Here is a 19,381-nt window from a genome sequence, read left to right on the forward strand (position 1 = left end):
CCTCTTGAGTTGAATTTTTCCATTGAATGAGCACCTGCTGAACTTGCCTTCTGCCCTGAGAAATGGTTCTGTGATGTAATACTTTGGATGGAACCATAATCGCTTCACCTTCATGATCAACAATTGGCAATGTAGGAAAGGGAATGTGCTTCTTACCAATGTGTTGTTTCAATTGAGACACATGAAACACAAGGTGAATTCTAGCCTAATATGGAAGTTGTAGCTTGTAGGAAACTGGTCCAATTCTTTGTATGATAGGGAAAGGCCCATAAAATTTGGCAGATAGCTTGAAATTCTTCCTTAGTGACACAGATGCTTGCCTATAAGGTTGCAGTTTCAGATACACCAAGTCTCCCACGGAAAAGATCCTGTCTTGTCTGGATTTATCAGCAAAGAACTTCATTCTTGCTTGAGAAGTGTGTAGAGACTCCTTCAAAATATCAATCATTGCTTCTCTGTCTTTGAGATAAGACTCTACAGCAGCTAAAGAAGTGGTGGTTGATGATGGAAAAGCCATGTGTGGAGGAAGGTAACCATATAAGGCCTGGAATGGTGACATTTTTAAACTAGTATGATAACTAGTGTTTTACCACCATTCAGCAAGAGATAACCATTGACACCACTTAGTAAGCTTGTGACCAGTGATGTATCTTAAGTAAGTTTCCAAACAAGAATTGACTCTCTCTGACTGGCCATCAGTTTGAGGGTGATAAGCAGTGCTGAGATTCAAGCTAGTACCCAAAGACTTAAATAAGTCTTGCCAGAAGTGACTAGTAAAAACTCTATCTCTGTCAAAAACTATGGAAGAAGGAAGGCCATGCAATTTGAATACCTGATCCAAGAAAACTTTAGCCACAGAAGCAGTTGTATAAGGATGTTGCAAAGCCACGAAATGACTGTACTTGGTGAGTCTGTCAACCACCACTAGGATAATATTTTTCCTGTCAATCAAATCCATGGTGATGTGCTTCCATGCATGCTCAGGTATAGTTAGAGGTTGTAGTAAACCAGATGGAAAAGAGCATTCACCTTTATTTCTCTGGCAAATGTCATATTCAGTGACAAATAAGATAATCTCCCGCTTCATTTTAGGCCAAAAGAAATGGGACTTTGCCTTGACATAAGTGGCTTGAATGCCAGAATGACCACCAACAACAGATGTGTGAAGAGTATTCAAGATTGCAGTTCTTACCTATTGCTAGCTCCCACATATATTCTATTTTTTTATCTCAGTACTTCAGATTTGTAAGTATAATGGGGAACAGAGTCAGCAGAAATAATTAGTTGAGCAATGAGATGTTGTACCTTGTCATCACCAACATAGCTGAGAAGTAAGTCTTGAACCTAATTTGGCTGAGACATAGTTAAAGCAGAGCAAGTTGCTGCAGGAGCTGGTATTCTAGATAAGGCATCAGCAACTATATTCTCTTTACCCTTCTTGTATTGAATCTCATACTCAAAACCCAACAATTTCATTAACCACTTTTGTTGTAAAACTGTGGTGATTTTTTGTTCCAAAAAGTATTTAATGCTGCGATGATCAGTTTGGATGAAGAATTTGTTACCCAGCAAATAATGCCTCCATTTCTGTACAGCCTTAACTATAGACAAAAATTCTTATTCATAGGTAGACAAGGCTCTATCTCTTGGCCCTAATGGGGAACTGAAAAATGAAATGGGTTTACCTTCTTGAGTTAAGACAACACCAAGACAATGCTCACTGGCATCACTTTCAACAGTGAATGGCTTAGAAAAATCTGGTAATGCAAGCACTGAAGTGGAGGACATGGACAGCTTGAGTTGCTCAAATGCAGAGGTGGCAACTGCATTCCAATTGAAGGAGTTTTTTGTCAAAAGATCAGTAAGAGGCTTGCAAATAGCACCATAGTTCTTCACAAATTTCCTGTAATATCATGTTAAACCCAGAAACCCTCTTAATTCATTGATAAAAGTTGGAATTGGCCAATTTTGCATTGCTGCAATTTTGTTTGGATAAGCACAAACCCCAGCAGGAGTGATAATGTGTCCCAAGTATTCCAATTGTGATTGACCAAAAGAACACTTTAAAAGTTTAGCATATAACCAGTGTTGTCTGAGTAAGGAAAAAACTATTCTCAAATGCTCAATGTTCTCAGACATGGATGAACTGTAAACCAGAATATCATCAAAGAATACCAAAACAAACTTCCTCAAGTAAGGAGCAAAGACTTCATTCATAAGTTCCTGAAATGTTGCATGCGCATTGGTTAAACAAAATGACATGACTTTGAACTCATAATGGCCATGATGAGTTCTAAATGCAGTCTTGTAGATATCCATAGGGTTCAGAAGAATTTGATGATAACCTGATCTTAAATCCAATTTAGACAAAAATAGAAATCCTTTTAGCTCATCCAACAATTCATCTACAATTGGAATAGGAAACTTGTCCTTAATAGTGATGCTGCTGAGTCTTCTATAATCAACACAAAATCTCCATGTATTATCTTTCCTTTTGACAAGAAGAATTGGTGAGGCAAATGGGATGTGACTGTGTTGGATGATCCCAGAAGACAACATTTCTTTCACTAGTTGTTCCACAACTCCTTTTTGAATATAAGGGCATCTATAAGGCCTTTGGTTTGTAGGTTGAGAGTCTGGGTTTAATGGAATAGAGTGGTCCAAGGTTCTTTGAGGAGGTAATGAAGTAGGCTCATCAAAAATATCCTTATATTCAGATAACAGAGGTAATAAAGGAGCAGGAGTTGGAGGGGGTATATGATTAGTTGTGACTGAAAATAGATGGCCAATGAGGCCATGAGTAGTTTTTTCAATAAATCTCTTAACTGCTGAACCACTCATCATGAGTAGGGAAGGTGAATTTGTAATACCTTGCAATTTAATATGCTTACCATGATGAACAAAAGAAACACTGAGCTTGGAGAAATTAAACACAACATCACCTAGCTTCCTAAGCCAATCAGCACCTAACACCATGTCAAACCCCCCTAGTGGAAGTAACCTGAAGTCCTCATAGAATTGATAACCCTGCATACTCCAAGGAAGTTTAGAACAAATACCAGTACTTACAGTTTTCTCCCCATTGGAAACTGTGACCAACATATGAGCTGTGTGTTCCACTTTGCATTTGAGTTTAGTAGCTAGAAAACAATCTATGAAACTAGTTGTGCTACCCGTATCAATAAGAATAGAGATAGATTGTCTCTTTAGAAGACCAAGAATGCGGATAGTATCACCCGTGGTAGTACCAGTGGAGCATGAAGAGAAATCTCCATGTCAGAATCAACTGATGATTCTACAACTTCTTCGAAAACCTCATCCTCAACCTCTGTGTTATGTGTATCAGAACTTTCAGTTTGCAACATGAACAATTGTTGTCTACCCTTGCACTTATGACCCAATGAATAAAACTCATCACAATTATAACAGATACCTTTTTCCCTGCGAAGGCGCATTTGCTCTTGTGTTAAGCGTTTGATAATAGGAGTGGTTGATGCAGGTTTAAGTGGTGTTGGGGAGTACGACTTTGGAGTTGTAGGGGTAGACCTGGAAGTAGTGTAAGATGTGGAGATTGGTTTGGGAGGAAAAGTGGTGGTAGAGAAAGATTTAGTGTCAGTGAAAGAACTAGATTTGGGTCTAACATTTTTGGAAGCAGCAGAATGACACTTTTGTTCCTCCATTCTTGCTAAGGAGAAGGCTGTGGAAAGAGATTTTGGGTAAAACATAGCTACAGAATTTCCTAATTCTTCCTTCAACCCACTGATGAAACTCATGATAAAATAGTGCTCACTTAGGGAAGGATTGTTAGAAAGTATAAGAGCTTTGAGAGACTCAAATTCTTCAAAATATTCCTCTACAGAGTTAATCTGTACTAGATTATTGAAACTCCCAATAAAATTTTCTTCAACAGGGTTCTCAAATATGATACAAATTCCATGAGCAAATTCAAACCAAGTTATACGATTTCGACCAACCTGAAAATTGAGGAACCATTTATCGGCCTTTCCATCAAGATAAATAGCTGCAATATCTACTCGGTGACTCTCAACGATGTTGTGTAACCAAAAGTAACGTTCACATTTCTGGATCCAACCACGAGGATTGTCTCCATCAAATCTCGGAAAATCAAGCTTGGGTACTCGATTAAGTTGATGTTGAGTCCATCCTGGTGAAATTGAGCCAAAGAGTGGAAGATTATCGATCTGAGCACATTTAATGGATCCACCTGAATCCTTTGGTTGAGCCGATTTTGAGGTAGATGGAAGACGTGCGAGTAACTCATCGAGTCGTTGGTTAATCGATTCTTGATTCGAATCAATCTTCTCTTGCTGTAAAAAAAGGTTTCTTCAATAGCAGTAAGTCGATTTTCGGAGCTCAGCTGCTGTCGCTGAGTCAAATCTATAACATCCTTAACAGTTTTTGGATCGGAAGCGCCCATTGAAAAAAAATTGAGTGGCTCTGATGCCAAATGTATTGTACTCAGTACAATCTGGAGATCAAGAGTTAGTGAATTTAGATTTAAGCTAACACTACTAAGCTAAACAGCAGATAATTTCTTCATTAAAGAAAAAGGAAGAGGTTCTTACACATTTAAGGGAAGTGAAGACCTATTAACAACGATCGGATAGTCGACACATGTCATTATCTGATCGGGCAATGCTAACTACTGAACTGACCAATGACTAACAAGTTATAAGAGCACACACTTAAATGATAAGGGCAGACCACAGTATGCATCACCAAGCTAAAGGACCATGACATCTGCCCTTTGAGATAAAAATTAGTGATTTTTGTATCAATGCGAAAAATTCACCAAAATTGATTGATTTTGTGGCAGCTTGCAAAATTCAATTTTTTAACCTAATTTTATCAATTTGCAAAAATTAGGTTTTTGCGGCATGCGCAATATCTCGAACCCTATTGGTCGAGACCAAACCTAGGAAATCTAGGAAATTGATCCATCATGGAACTAGTAGGAACAAATTGTAGATGGGGAAAAACGGTTCGCTGGTTTTTTAGGGAATTGAAGAGACGGACGTGTTGTCGAGACTCCTCAACCGAGCAAACTTCTCAACCTCACACAGATGCACTGCAAAGGGAGTGCTTCGATTCGAGAGATCAATTTGTAGGACTCCGGCCTAAACCAAGTCAATGGTCGTTCCAGAGTCAATTCGATCACAAAGAAGGAGATGGGTTGATCTGTAGGAGGGAAACTGAGAATTATGTGGGATCAATGATGATCAAGGATTGTGGATGTGTTGAAGGTTTTTGCAAGTTTTCTGTGAACTGTTGAGTTTAAAGTAAGTTTTGATCGATTAATGGAATTTCTGAGAGTGATGACTCGAAAAAATATTTTTGTTTTTCAATCATGGATCCAGAGACTTATTTATATTGTCAGAGTAGTAAACACATTGATCCCTGTAAGTGTCACGGTTTTTTGAGTGAAAGAGTGGGAAAGTGGGGGATCGTGGTAAAACCAGTTCCATGTCGTGCGGAGACTTGGTTAACTGTCCACCCACTACTTTGCTAACTTCTTCAACCGTTTGCACGACTTACTCACATTTCTCATCGTGGATAAACACACGTGCCGTAGGCCGCCAGACCAAAACCCTAAGTAATGTCCCCCCATGTGACGTGATTGATGTCTCACGAAAGAATGTGGAGTCTGCAAGGAATACGTATATTTAATTAGTCGGTTGTTGACTGATTAGACAATGAGTCTAGGTTTTGCTGAATTAAGCATGATTGACGAATGCTCAGTGATTCATGGATTAATATTACTCATCTGAGCAGATACTGTAAATTTGACGAAGTGTTGAATAGTAAGTAATATTCGGCGGAATACTGAGCAACTGAGAAAGCATTGCTCAATTCGACGAATTACTGAATATTGATAATATGATCAATATTCGAGTGACCGAGCAAGTATTGCTCGATTCGATGAATTATTGAATATTGGTAAATTACTGAATATTGATAATAGGATAATATTCGAGCAACTGAGCAAGTATTGCTCAATTCGACGAATTGCTGAATATTGATAGTTGGATCAATATTCGAGCAACTGAGCAAGTATTGCTCAATTCAACGAATTATTGGTAGCGTGACCCAATATTAATCAAAATATTGGAAGCCTACCAAATATTATGTAATTAATCCGGATGTTGATTACTGGATCAACATAAAATTATTAGCGTTTGAACTTGCTCATAATGATGATTTTGTGGAGCGTTTGTTCGAAACCCTAATTTTTGATCAATTGTTCGTCAATTGATAAATTATTGAAAATAGGTCATGAGTGAGAGAGTGACCTACCACATGGGATGATAGACGTCCATGTGGCACCCAAGTGCTCGAGTGAGCGTGCACCAGGGTCCTTAGTTGGCCAGTTGGTGAAAGAATGATGATTAAATGTCGGTTTCATCATTTATTGAAATAGTGCTCGATTGAGCATTAGGTGATAAAACCTAATTATGTAAAAGTGAGGGACCGACCAAGAGGGCATGAGACCGACCCTTGGTGGTCGTAGGACCAGCTGATGGTCGTTTGAGCAAACTCCAAGTTGGTTGGAAAGAGTTTGGACCCAATATGAGCAATTGAGCAAATTAGGTCAAAATTATAAGAATGTATGGGACCGTCTCATTTCAAGCCTTGGGGACGGCCTTGGTCAGTCAAGGAAGCATGCCCGTGTCACCATAATGTTCGTGTCTCAGTCCTGAGAGTTTTGGTATTTTCTGATGTGCGTTTGAGCAATATCTTGTATTTTCAGAAGAGTTTGATCTTTGACTAAAATTCTTGATTTTGCTCGAATGAGCAAGTAGAACTTTGCTCGTTTCATCAATATTTTGAGAATATTAAAACAATGGGCGAGAGGTACTGGGACTAAGGATTTGTCCGAATTCACTACACAGGGTTCATTCATATATTCTTTGACAATTTAAAACTCAATAAAATTAACATGGACTCTGATTTTGCCAAGATAGATTCTCAAAACATTGATTGTAAGTCCTAAGCATGATGTATCAAAACACCTATGCTAAGCATACATCATCAAATTAAATAACAACCAATTAATTCAAATCATATTTCAATTTTAGATTAATGCAAAAGTCATAAAAAATAGTAAAATAAATTACCCCAAGGATGAAATTCAGCCTCCTCCGTCGTCCCAGTGTTGGGTTTTAGCTCCTCATGATGAAAACACGCTCAAAATATATTTTTATAGCTCAAATGGTGTTTACAATGGAGAGAAAAGGAGAAAATGGTGTAAAACTGTAATCTGCGACGCACAAAAAGCATCACAGAATGAACGATAAAACACAAGTGTTGCTGATGTTTAGACTGCACTGCGACCCACGTCTGTGCGTCTTAGACAATGTTGATAAGCGACTGTCCTTGCGAGTATGTTCTTCGTGTTCTTGGTGTTCTTCATCATCATCAGCAGCAGAAACAGAGTTTCATCAACTCTTGATTTCTGCTTCTCTGGACCTCCTCTCGACCCCAAACTCTCGACACCCATTCTTTGTGATACCAGAAATCTATTTATACTCCTCAGCCTCATTTAATCACGCCATAACTCAAGATGATTCTCTCTTTACTCGGCTTAAAGAGAAAATATTTTTTGGATATTTTCTTCCTTTAATTATCTCTCCACGCGCTGAAATGATGTATAAACACTCCAAACATGATCTTACACGCTGTAGAATTGATTCAACACTCTCCAAACACATGAGTACACGTCTAAATTTGATGTGATCGTGTGATATTCATTTCTTGAACGTTCTTCCTGATTTCTTGATTGCGATGATTCCAGCCAATTATGATCGATCCTAACACCCAAAATGTCTTCCTCTATCCATATCACAAATACCCATTGAAAATCAGAGGTTTAATCGAACTCTAACCCCTCCAAAAATCGATCGACCCAACTGCCAGTGAGAAGAAATATTTTCCCGCCTTTTTCCAAAATTTGAATTATGAGAAGAAAAGTGTCCTCCCCCAAATCCTGTACGGGTGTCCCTTTAGCAATTGAGGTGGAAATAGTAATTTTGGGTTGGAAATAGTAATTTTTCTGGGTTCCTCCGGTACATTTCTAGCACGCTTCCGGTGCATTTCTGAGGTGCCTCCGGTACATTATCCTGGGGTGTAAAACACTACTTTTCGAGCTCATTTCGCCGCAAAGGCTTATTTCTCTAAAAACATCTACAAAAACACAAAATAACACAATAAGTACTTAATCGAGTCTAACAATACAGAATATTGAGAACAAAATAGACACATAAATGCGTCTATCAAATACCCCCAAACTTATTATTTGCTAGTCCTCGAGCAAAACTAATAAAAAATAAATAAAACCGAGTTAATCTCGGGAGGGTTTACCAGAGGTGTGCCCACAAAACCATTACTCCTAATTGGTCACAAGTATCCAAAGAGCTATGAGGACATACATATTCTCAACCTATCTCCAAGTAAGTAGAATGCCAGAGAAATTAAAGGTGTCAGCTCTAAAGCTGACTGAAGAAAAGGGGAAACACATCCACACGACTGCTAGATAAAGAGATATCCGCTACACAGCTAGATAAACATTGTAAGATGTGTCCGCTGCTTTACAGCTGGATAAGATTAGGAGAGAGATAAAAATGAGAGGGACATCTGCTACACAGCTGGACTAATTACGTGTGATGAGTTAAACCAGTGCTAGAAAGATCTTGTGCCAGATTGAAAGCAGACTAGCAAAGCAACCAAAATGCATCTTTCTTCGACTCTCTCACAATGCTCAGTAGAAATAACGTCTTCTTCGGTCTTCAAATGTTGATGATAAACTCTCGAACCTCATAGAACCTTGACAATTAACTCTTATCTTCGATTTCTTGCTTGACTTATAAATTTCTTCTTCCCTATGGCCTTATTGAACAAAAAGAACGTAATGATGTTTCATTTTTTTTATTTTTTTTTTCATTCATTTTTTTTTTGATGAACAAAAAATTACAAGACAAAAATTTACATGGCCATGAGAGAAGGACTTTCAAAACTTGGACCTTCGTAACTTGTGATGTCTTGGTATCATGGATTCTAACAACTTATATCATTTGCTCTTATAACTTCAACTTTGATTTTTGAATTATTCTCTTCTATTGTTGCTTCTAAACCTAAAACGTCTTCACTTTCTTCATAGATTTTGATGTCGCTCCGCTTGTTGATGATGATAAGTTTCTACTGAGAGAGAGTCGCAATCCAGTAACTAAGACTACATTGTGAGGTTGTTTTGTCTTTCTGGCATTTCCCTGACCTACTTGCCTTTTCATCATGTATGGTTAGGTCCATCACGGTTACCCTCTAAAAGGAACAAGTTCTCTCCTGAATTTCAAGGATCTCAATGTCTTTTTCTCTAATGTCTCAATAAGTTGTTATCTCTAGCATTCCAATTTCTATCTTTTCGGTGAGAAACAGTATGTAAACTTAGCTAACCGGGTACCATGTGACGCTAGAAGTTTCAAAAATGCGACTAAAATGTTTCTCCTATACCCCCAAACATAAATCTATCATTATCCTCAATGTTCTAAAGATAAAATTAAAAGCCTGAACAAGGAGAAACTGTTACCACTTGAAGCAAAAGAGATAAAGAAAGATATTACCGTGTCGCAAGAATATTGGGTTACCTCCCAAGAAGTGCTAAGTTTAAAGTCTTCAGCCAGATATCGGAAGGAATTAGTCACCTCATAGAATCATATAGAAGTAGTCGGAATAACTGTGGGTCATCTGGATCAAAAAGTATTACCCACAAGAAGAGGAAACTGCAACAGACCAAAAAGATGCCGAACATACCCTTGTTTAAGACAACTACATCTAGTTGTGGCTCAGGTTCAGGTTCTATAACTGGGTCTAGATAACAGGTTTTCATCTGTTGGATTTCCTCAAAGCTAAGATCCGGTTCAGGTATTAGAGTCTGGAAAAACTCAACTATGAACTTATAAGCACATAACAACAACCTGAATAACTGGGGATCCTCTAAGTCAATCAAATTTGACTCACACAGCTGACCATAATGAAAGAGGTGGTCTTCCTTAAGAAAATGTGTCGACCCTAATATCCTAAAGTGGTTAGGCTTAATCTCAAAACTTAATAACCGACACATCTTAAAATCAAAAGTTCCCACAATTGGTTGAAAAGTTTTTGGTGGGAAAACAAAGTCAATCTTGGTATCATAGCCTGGGTTAACCACATCAACCATAGGATGGGTTTCTAACAACTGAGCTTATTTCTGGACATCATTAGGTTCGGGAAAACGTGTATGAAGATAATCTTGTAAGATGGTTGAGGCACAAATGTCAAGTCCTACAGGAGGGTACTTAAGAGTTAAAGCACACGGAGAATGATAATCACCCCCAAACTTAGAGTTTTCTGCGTCTCTAGAAAGACTAGTCACAACTTTCCTAATTTCTAGGTCATCGGATTCATGGAAATGGTCAATAGATTCTTCTAAGTTGGGGTCATCCTCACTCATTTCTACGAGTTTATCATCTTCTAAGACTAGTGTTTCTAAATCGCTAGATTCTAAAACAGTATTCTCAGGGTAGACTCTTTCCTCTAAACCATCATCACAATCATATAAAGGATTATCAGAGAAAGTTTCATATAAAGGCTCATCAACTAAGGTTTTAATCATAGTTACCTCCTCCGATTCACTGATAGGCACATCAAATAATGGATTATCCAACATATTGCAGGCTAAAGGATCATGAACTACATCGTCTAAAACGGTGGTATCTCTAATAAAATCCTCATCCTTTTGAATAGGTGAATAATTATTAAAATTATTTGGATTTGTACTAGAAACAACACTATCATTATAAAGCTCAACCGGAGTAACAAATTCCTGATCACTATGCCTACATATTTCATGTTCTTCATCAATACTATCCTCATCATAATCATCACTATAATAACATGAAAATGATCGAACCTTATCAAAACAAGTAGTGTTACCAATTCTAACCTCGTCATCTTGATTATGTGAATAAAAACTATCCTTATTTTCGAGGGTGGTATTGGGAAAACTACACTGGAAATTAAGACTATCTTGAGCAAGTTTTTCCACAATCCTATTTGTATTCTCAGTAAATTGCTTGAGGGTCTCTTTTAGAGATATCTTAGTTGACCGCTCTATGGACTCTTCTATCTTAGTTGACCGCTCTATGGACTCTTCTGGGAGAAGAATATTATAAGTATCTTTCATAAATAACTTCAGTGCTGACTCATTGAAACTCTTGAGAGACTCTTCTAGAGAAATAGAAGGATTGTTTTGCTCGTATGACCTGTGGGTATGTGGATAGTAATTGGGCTCAAAATGGTATGGACCATAACCTTCAAAGGTTCCGCGTTCCCAATCACTATTCACACTATGGTCATAAAAAGGATAATGTCTAAGCTGCTCAGTCGGATACTCATTGTATTGGCTTTTATAATACCAGTTCGACATCCTAACTGCAAGGAAATTCTAAACAAACACAAAGAAGGCTGACTCGACCACAACAAGCCTATTTTATCTAGCAAACAAAAAGCATGATGGCTCCACTTAGATTGTTTTCTAGACCAGCTTCTATTCCTTCGAAAAGGAATTCGTTACAATTTGAGCACACCCTTCTGGAATCAATCCGAGCTAATGTAAGTTGAATCGAGGCGAGGGAAGCTCAGTGGAGCTTTGATACCCAAAGCCTTACCGCTATCACAAGGCGGCGCAGTCACGCATTCAACTCACAGAAACCATCATGAACTTCGAAGTATGCTAAAAGAGTAACCAATATTTTTCGAACGACTTTCCTACTAAGCTCGTTACCCTATCAGTCTCGTTCTAGTAAAAATTTTAAGCTTAGGTTCGCGTTTGGTTTCGTTTTCCTAAAGCGGGCAAGAAGGGAGCGGTGATGAAATCTGAACCCTTATCTTGTAATGGTCAGGCCTTGCCCTTTACTAGGAATTTAAAAACAGTCCAAATTCGTCCGCAATCAATGAATCACCTTAAGGAATACAGTAACTCGCTTACAGGAGATTCGCGAGTGTTTCGATGGACTTACCTCCCGTACCAGACGGGGGATGAACCGTTGAAGTCGACTCGGGCCACGACTCCTATGTCATGTACGAACCCGAGGGTCCGAGACGATATTGTAATCGTCGTCCTTCCCTGCAAATAGTTTATATTTAATTTTTTTTATATAACACTTCCGTAGGGTTTAAAATAAATTGTCCAAAGTCCAGTCCAATGAAAAGAAATACAAAAAATAATAATAATAATTACAAAAAAAGAATGGAAAGTCTCTTAAAAAAATAAAAAAAAATAATTCTCTCTTTTTTCTTTATTTTATTGCTTTGTCTTTTTTCCTTCTCTTTTAGCTTTAAGCTTTGATTCCAAGGTCTTTAGTATCCAACTTCAAACCTGTAATACAAAGACACAACCAAAGAGACGTAAAAAGAACAAATGGAATAATAAAAAATAATAAAAACCTAAAAATTCTACCTAAGCACAAATCCGCGCCGGCGGCGCCAAAATTTGATTAATGATTTTTTGATTGTGACTGGAGTAAATAGGATTCGTTTCAGACTTGTGAAGGAAATGAAATTTTTAGATTTAATAAAAATATATATACAAAAATATTAACAATGGGCGAGAGGTACCGGGACTAAGAATTTGGCCGAATTCACTACACAGGGTTCATTCATATATTCTTTGACAATTTAAAACTCAATAAAATTAACATGGACTCTGATTTTGCCAAGATAGATTCTCAAAACATTGATTGTAAGTCCTAAGCATGATGTATCAAAACACCTAAGCTAAGCATACATCATCAAATTAAATAACAACCAATTAATTCAAATCACATTTCAATTTTAGATTAATGCAAAAGTCATAAAAAAGAATAAAATAAATTACCCCAAGGATGAAATTCAGCCTCCTCCGTCGTCCCAGTGTTGGGTTTTAGCTCCTCATGATGAAAACACGCCCCAAATAAATTTTTATAGCTCAAATGGTGTTTACAACGGAGAGAAAAGGAGAAAATGGTGTAAAACTGTAATCTGCGACGCACAAAAAGCATCACAGAATGAACGATAAAACACAAGTGTTGTTGTTGTTTAGACTGCACTGCGACCCACGTCTGTGGGTCTTAGACACTGTTGATAAGCGACTGTCCTTGCGAGTTTGTTCTTCGTGTTCTTGGTGTTCTTCATCATCAGCAGCAGCAGAAACAGAGTTTCATCAATTCTTGATTTATGCTTCTCTGGACCTCCTCTCGACCCCAAACTCTCGACACCCATTCTCTGTGATACCAGAAATCTATTTATACTCCTCAGCCTCATTTAATCACGCCATAACTCAAGATAATTCTCTCTTTACTCGGCTTAAATAGAAAATATTTTTTGGATATTTTCTTCCTTTAATTAGCTCTCCATGCGCTGAAATGATGTATAAACACTCCAAACATGATCTTACACATTGTAGAATTGATTCAACACTCTCCAAACACATGAGTACACGTCTAAATTTGATGTGATCGTGTGATATTCATTTCTTGAACGTGCTTCCTGATTTCTTGATTGCGATGATTCCAGCCAATTATGATCGATCCTAACACCCAAAATGTCTTCCTCTATCCATATCACAAATACCCATTGAAAATCAGAGGTTTAATCGAACTCTAACCCCTCCAAAAATCGATCGACCCAACTACCAGTGAGAAGAAAAAATTTTCTCGCCTTTTTCCAAAATTTGAATTATGAGAAGAAACGTGTCCTCCCCCTAATCCTGTACGGGTGTCCCTTTAGCAATTGGGGTGGAAATAGTAATTTTGGGGTGAAAATAGTAATTTTTCTGGGTTCCTCCGGTACATTTCTGAGACGCTTCCGGTGCATTTATGAGGTGCCTCCGATACATTATCCTGGGGTGTAAAACACTACTTTTCGAGCTCATTTCGCCGCAAAGGCTTATTTCTCTAAAAACATCTACAAAAACACAAAATAACACAATAAGTACTTAATCGAGTCTAACAATACAGAATATTGAGAACAGAATAGACACATAAATGCGTCTATCACTCTCTCTGATCTTGGAAGAATGTTTCAGAGGAACAATGAACATCCCAATGACTACGTGAAAATATTCATAGTCCAGGCCCTGGACTTTCATGATCCAAACGTCACGGAGCAACAACTTGTAGACTTGTGTATCAACGTCATGATCCCGGTCTACAGAGCTTTGTTGGAAAATCTTCGTTTCCATACCTTCTCAGAGCTTCATGAAGCGGCGAAGAGATCGACAACTACTGCCCCCGCTTTACTGGAAAGAACAAAAGCTACAAAGGCTGAAGAACCTCGAGACGCTCGAGGTAGTAGACGTATGATCAAAAAGCAGTACAACCTACAGTCTTCCACAAACGTTCTCGCAGAAGGGAGAAAACGAAAAGCCGAACCACCGCGTAAGCATACCTCAGCTCCTTCAAAAGCACAAAGAAAGGATAAGCAAGATGCACAAGACCCTGACCCGCGCATAGTGGCTCCTGATCAAGATGCACATAACTTTCCCCTTTCCATTGAAGAGGTGATCGAACTCCTGTATGCTTGGATCCAAGATGGTGCTATCAAGTTGGCATATGTTAAGAAAGAACCAACTGAAGAAGACATGGAAAGTCCTCGTTATTGCCGCTTCCACATGTTCGTCAATCATCCCACAAGTGACTGCAGAGTCTTAAAGCGCATATTAGAGAAAAGGTTGAATCGGGAGAGATTAATTTGGGGACTGAAGGAGTACACATAGATCCTCTCCCAGTTAGGAGTTTCTCTATGTCTGATCAACCAGTCAAAGAAGCAGTTCAGTCGTTGATCGAACATGTCTGCGAATTGCTCTATCTGTCGAAGGCGCAGAGGGGAGACATGTTCATGGCTCTGAACCACATAGTGTCTGGGAAACGTCTACCGATTCCAGAACTACCTTCTGAACCCCTAGCCACTGACAAGGAAATGTATGACTGGGGACTGCTCACCACAGTGCATATTAAAGGAAATGAATTCAAGAGAACATTTGTTGATGTTGGCACTGCCATCAACATCATTCCTTTGAAAACTCTCAGAGCCGCTGGCATTACTCGACAAGAAGCTACACATGCTCCCATATCAATCAGAGATCACGAAGGGACACTCAGAGATGCATACGGCCACATCACTCTCAAGGTCAGAGAAAATTCGGTCTGCACTGAGGCCAAGTTTTATATAATCGGGAATATCCCGGATATGACATGATTCTTGGGCGACCTTGGATTCACACCGGAAAAGTGACTCTAATGCCTTCGATTGAAGAAAGCTCCGACTCAGAAGAAATGGAAGATACTCCATCATTCGAGCATCTGGAGGAAGTTAAAGCCTTGGTGGAATTAGCACAGAAACCTGGAGAAAGTGCACACTCTTTCATCAAAAGGTTCCATACTCAGGAAAGTCTCATTCCTCTTCATGCGCCTATGATACCAATGTTTAATTATGTTGCTCTGGTTTGAGGACTTCTTCCCACTAACAACTTAGCCGTCGCAAAGAGATACGAGTGGATAGCTTCACCACGGAAATATTATACCAAATGGTTGAATACAGAGTTTTTTCAAGCTGAGCATTCTCTCAAACTAAGCATGACATACAGTACGCTGGATACTCCCCTCTGCGCGAGTGTCCATATGTGGCACAACCATGGAATTCCTCACACGAGGAATTTCGAATAAGCAGAAGATATTCAAGGCGCGTACGACCAAGCCTAACAAATTCAAGGAAGGAGATTTAGTTCTTAAGGAAACTAAGCGTGATCTCCATTCTGCAAGGAGCTCCAATTGGGAAGGACCTTTCATGGTTGCAAGATCCATGACTGGAGGCTACTACAAACTAATCAACACATATGGCAGGACCATGTCGGCGATCCATGAGAATTGGCTTGAGGAATTTGACGCCTGAAATCATTGGGTATCTGAGGTATTGGGCGTTTGAGCATTCATGACGTCTGAGATTTGGAATTTAGGATTTTCTTTCATTGTATTTCAATATCTCCAAAACGTTTGCAATACTTGCATTCAGTATTTGAATTCAACAAGTTATCAAAGTTCAATTCATTTTGCTTAAAGAAAATCTCTATCAAATCCAAAAGAAAATCCTCAATCATCTACCAATCCAAAACCAATCAATGTCAAAACCAAAATAAAATCTCACATCTCTCAGAAGTTCAAGAGGTTATGAAAAAGAAATCAAAGAAAATCAGCAAAGAAATATTTGCGCTCCTCTGCATCCTTCAAGATTTGCAAGGCCGCCTTCTCCATGTTCAGCTCCCCAGTCAGCTTAGCAATCTTGTCTTATTTTTCCATCACAACATCATTGGTAAAGGGTATGTTATTCTCACACGATTTCTTGATAGTATCTATTTTCTTACGAAGCCACTTCACGTTGAAACCAAGTCTTTCAGAATTCTCCAAGTTGAACTCCCAATCAAAGAGTACATCTGGAGTCATAGTATTTCTGGCCCTAGCGCATATATCACTTACAACACGCAAGATGACACTTACTTGCATTGTTAAAACATAAGCGCGTCCAGGGTCTCTGGTAACAATGATGTGACCAAACTTCCTTCATATCTTCTCGTATAGGAACGCTGAATCCACCAACTAGTTCATGATATGGGAGTGATGCATAAAATGGAGGATCAAAAGAAACTCCGGCATTTGGATATTCATGGACCACTATACGGTTCTCAATTACTGGAGCAACTTCTACGGTCATGGAAACAGTTTCTTCAGTCTCCTCTACTTGTGGCTCGGTTTCCTCTACTACTGGAGTAGCAACAATCGAGGTTTCCATAACTTCAATGACAACCGTATCATGGCATGGAAGTTCAGGGATGGTTATCTCTTCATCAATAACTCCAGGGCTGCTCGCGTTATCATTATTGATTTCAGTATCCTCAACTTCGGTATTTGGTACCTAATACGAAGATTACATGAGGTTAGAGCAATCTAGACATGGAAACAAAATAGGATCATAAACTACATCATATAAGCAGTCCAACATCATCAAGGTTCATCATTATGCACTCAAGAAGCGAGCAAATAGCGTGAAAGTCATAAAAACACGTTTTGCGGCAAGCTCATCTGAAGAGATTTCACTCTTCCCTGTATAAGATGACGAACTGGGAGCAATATACAAGGAATCTGAGGATGTTATATTCCATTCTCTTTGCATGGGTGTTCTCTACAACATATCAAAATTTCATAGCAATCCAATAAACGATCAAGGAGATATGGTCAAAACATTGGACAACGTACAGTCTGAAAAAGTTCTGAAAGTCTCCTGGAAGTTTAATGTTTCGCCTTTTTCAGGCCCTAAACATGCTCAAAACTTAAAAATATTCTTTGAAAAAGCTTGGAAATTCTCCGGGCTTGAAGATACATATGCAGACAGTGAAAATCCGACTTCAGATGAAGATTTTATGGCGTTTTTGCTAAAAGACGGAGTTCTAAATTTTCTGGCAACGTATTTCAGCAAAGTTTTTCGTATATGCACATGGATTCTCGTTCACTCATTCATAAATCAACAATTTCATGTTTCTATGGATAAAATGCAATGGAAATACTTACTTGGGTGGTCTTTGAAACGTTCAAAGGATCGGAATTGCCCGTGTCAACATCAAGAGTTTCATTACTTCCATTCGGTTTTGAACCTTGGGGATTTTCTTTATCTCTATCCTCAGAGGATGAACGAGCATCAACACTCTCCACTTCCATGGAAACATCCTCCTGGACATGTTCTCAAACAATTAGCATTTTATCTACGAAGCATCATATTTGGCTATGTGGAAGAGTACTCACGTCATTCTCTTCTTCAACACTCAAGTCAGAAACCGTCTGCCCAGCAGCAGAGAATTGAAGACCATCAATAGTTGATGGAGAAAAGTTCTGTAACCAAATAACGAATGTTGGTTTACGATCCTAGTAATACGGATAGGAAAAAGTCACGGCCGAAAAGTATTGACAACTAACCAAGGAAACAACTGGGGATTTTATGGTGTTAGGCAACAGCTTACAATTCTTGTTCCCGCCTTCTCCACCGTGAATGAATGTTTCTGCTTCTGAGAAGTTTACTTTGATTCGAGGTCTCATGGAACGACCGTCCTGCAAAAAGCAAATTGATGCGACAATCAAAAGCAATTATTTTAATCTTATGAAGAATATGCAAAAGATACATACTGGTGAACATCCTGGAGATGCCTTTCGCTTATCACTGCCAGAGATATGTTTCAATCTTGGTCGAGAAGCAATCATATCAGCAGAAGGAGGCACTTTCACTAAAGGTTGGCCACCCTTTACAAAATCGTGTAAACGCTCAAGATGCTGATCCCAGAAATCTATGTAACCTGGAGTTACATATGTAATTCGTTCAGAACAAGGAAACCAGTAAGAACCTCCTTCCACACGTGTGCGATCTAAACTGAAAAAGCGGGGGTCTAACAACACCACCCAATATTTCGCTTAGCAATCTGTATGGACAAACTCAAATATACTTTTAAGAGAATCAACAAGACCCAATCAATTAAAAGTACATCAACGAGTTTATATCTCTCTCTCTTGATTTAATTTCCTCAAACAGAAACTGCGAGTACTAATCAAATACAAGGAATAACTTGGATGGTACCAAAGACCAATATCCAAGGATCAATCAATGATAATCAACAACCAAAGGTTGGATTACTCTAATTGATGATCTAACACACAACCTGTATTATTTTAATTATAAAGATAAAACAATATAATGCGGAAACTGAAATAACACAGACACCAAAAATTTTATTAACGGGGAAACCGCAAATGCAGAAAAACCCCGGGACCTAGTCCAGATTGAACACACACTGTATTAATCCGCTACAGACACTAGCCTACTCCAAGTTAACTTCAGACTGAACTGTAGTTGAACCCCAATCAGTCTCCCATTGATCCAAGGTACAATTGTACTCCCTACGCCTCTGATCCCAGCAGGATACTGCGCACTTGATTCCCTTAGTTGATCTCACCCACAACTAAGAGTTGCTACGACCCAAAATCGCAGGCTTTGACAATAAACAAATCCATCTCACACAGACAAGTCTATCAAAGGATCAATCTGTCTCCCACATAAAAACCCTAAAGTTTTTGTTCCTTCTTTTGATAATAATCAAGGTGAACAAGAACCAATTGATAATTTGGTCTTATATTACCGAAGAACAACCTAGATAAATTAATCACCTCACAACAATCTTAATCGTATGGTAGCAAAAAAATATGTTATGGAATCACAAACAATGAGACGAAGATGTTTGTGACTACTTTTTATA

The 19,381-nt window shown here is 38.6% G+C and overlaps 1 protein-coding gene across 1 annotated transcript; it reads right to left on the bottom strand.

Moving 5' to 3' along the window:
- Window positions 1–1,344: 1,344 nt before the first annotated feature.
- LOC113273010 lies at window positions 1,345–17,798 on the bottom strand. The gene is made up of 5 exons (XM_026522786.1): window positions 17,652–17,798; window positions 3,249–4,328; window positions 2,084–3,027; window positions 1,686–1,903; window positions 1,345–1,601 (listed from the first exon to the last, which is right to left on the bottom strand). The coding sequence occupies exons 1-5, from the start codon at window positions 17,796–17,798 to the stop codon at window positions 1,345–1,347; spliced, it is 2,646 nt and encodes an 881-aa protein (XP_026378571.1).
- Between the last annotated feature and the right edge of the window lie 1,583 nt (window positions 17,799–19,381).

This window comes from Papaver somniferum, chromosome 4 (assembly GCF_003573695.1).
Source record: "Papaver somniferum cultivar HN1 chromosome 4, ASM357369v1, whole genome shotgun sequence".
NCBI lineage: Eukaryota > Viridiplantae > Streptophyta > Magnoliopsida > Ranunculales > Papaveraceae > Papaver > Papaver somniferum.

Coding starts and splice junctions, on each gene's coding strand:
- LOC113273010 (XM_026522786.1), bottom strand. CDS start 17,798: ATGGAAGTGGAGAGTGTTGATGCTCGTTCATCCTCTGAGGATAGAGAT. Junction 3,028..3,248: donor TTTCTCTTCATGCTCCACTG/GTACTACCACGG, acceptor TGGAGTATGCAG/GGTTATCAATTCTATGAGGA. Junction 1,602..1,685: donor TGTTGTCTTAACTCAAGAAG/GTAAACCCATTT, acceptor TTTTGTCTATAG/TTAAGGCTGTACAGAAATGG.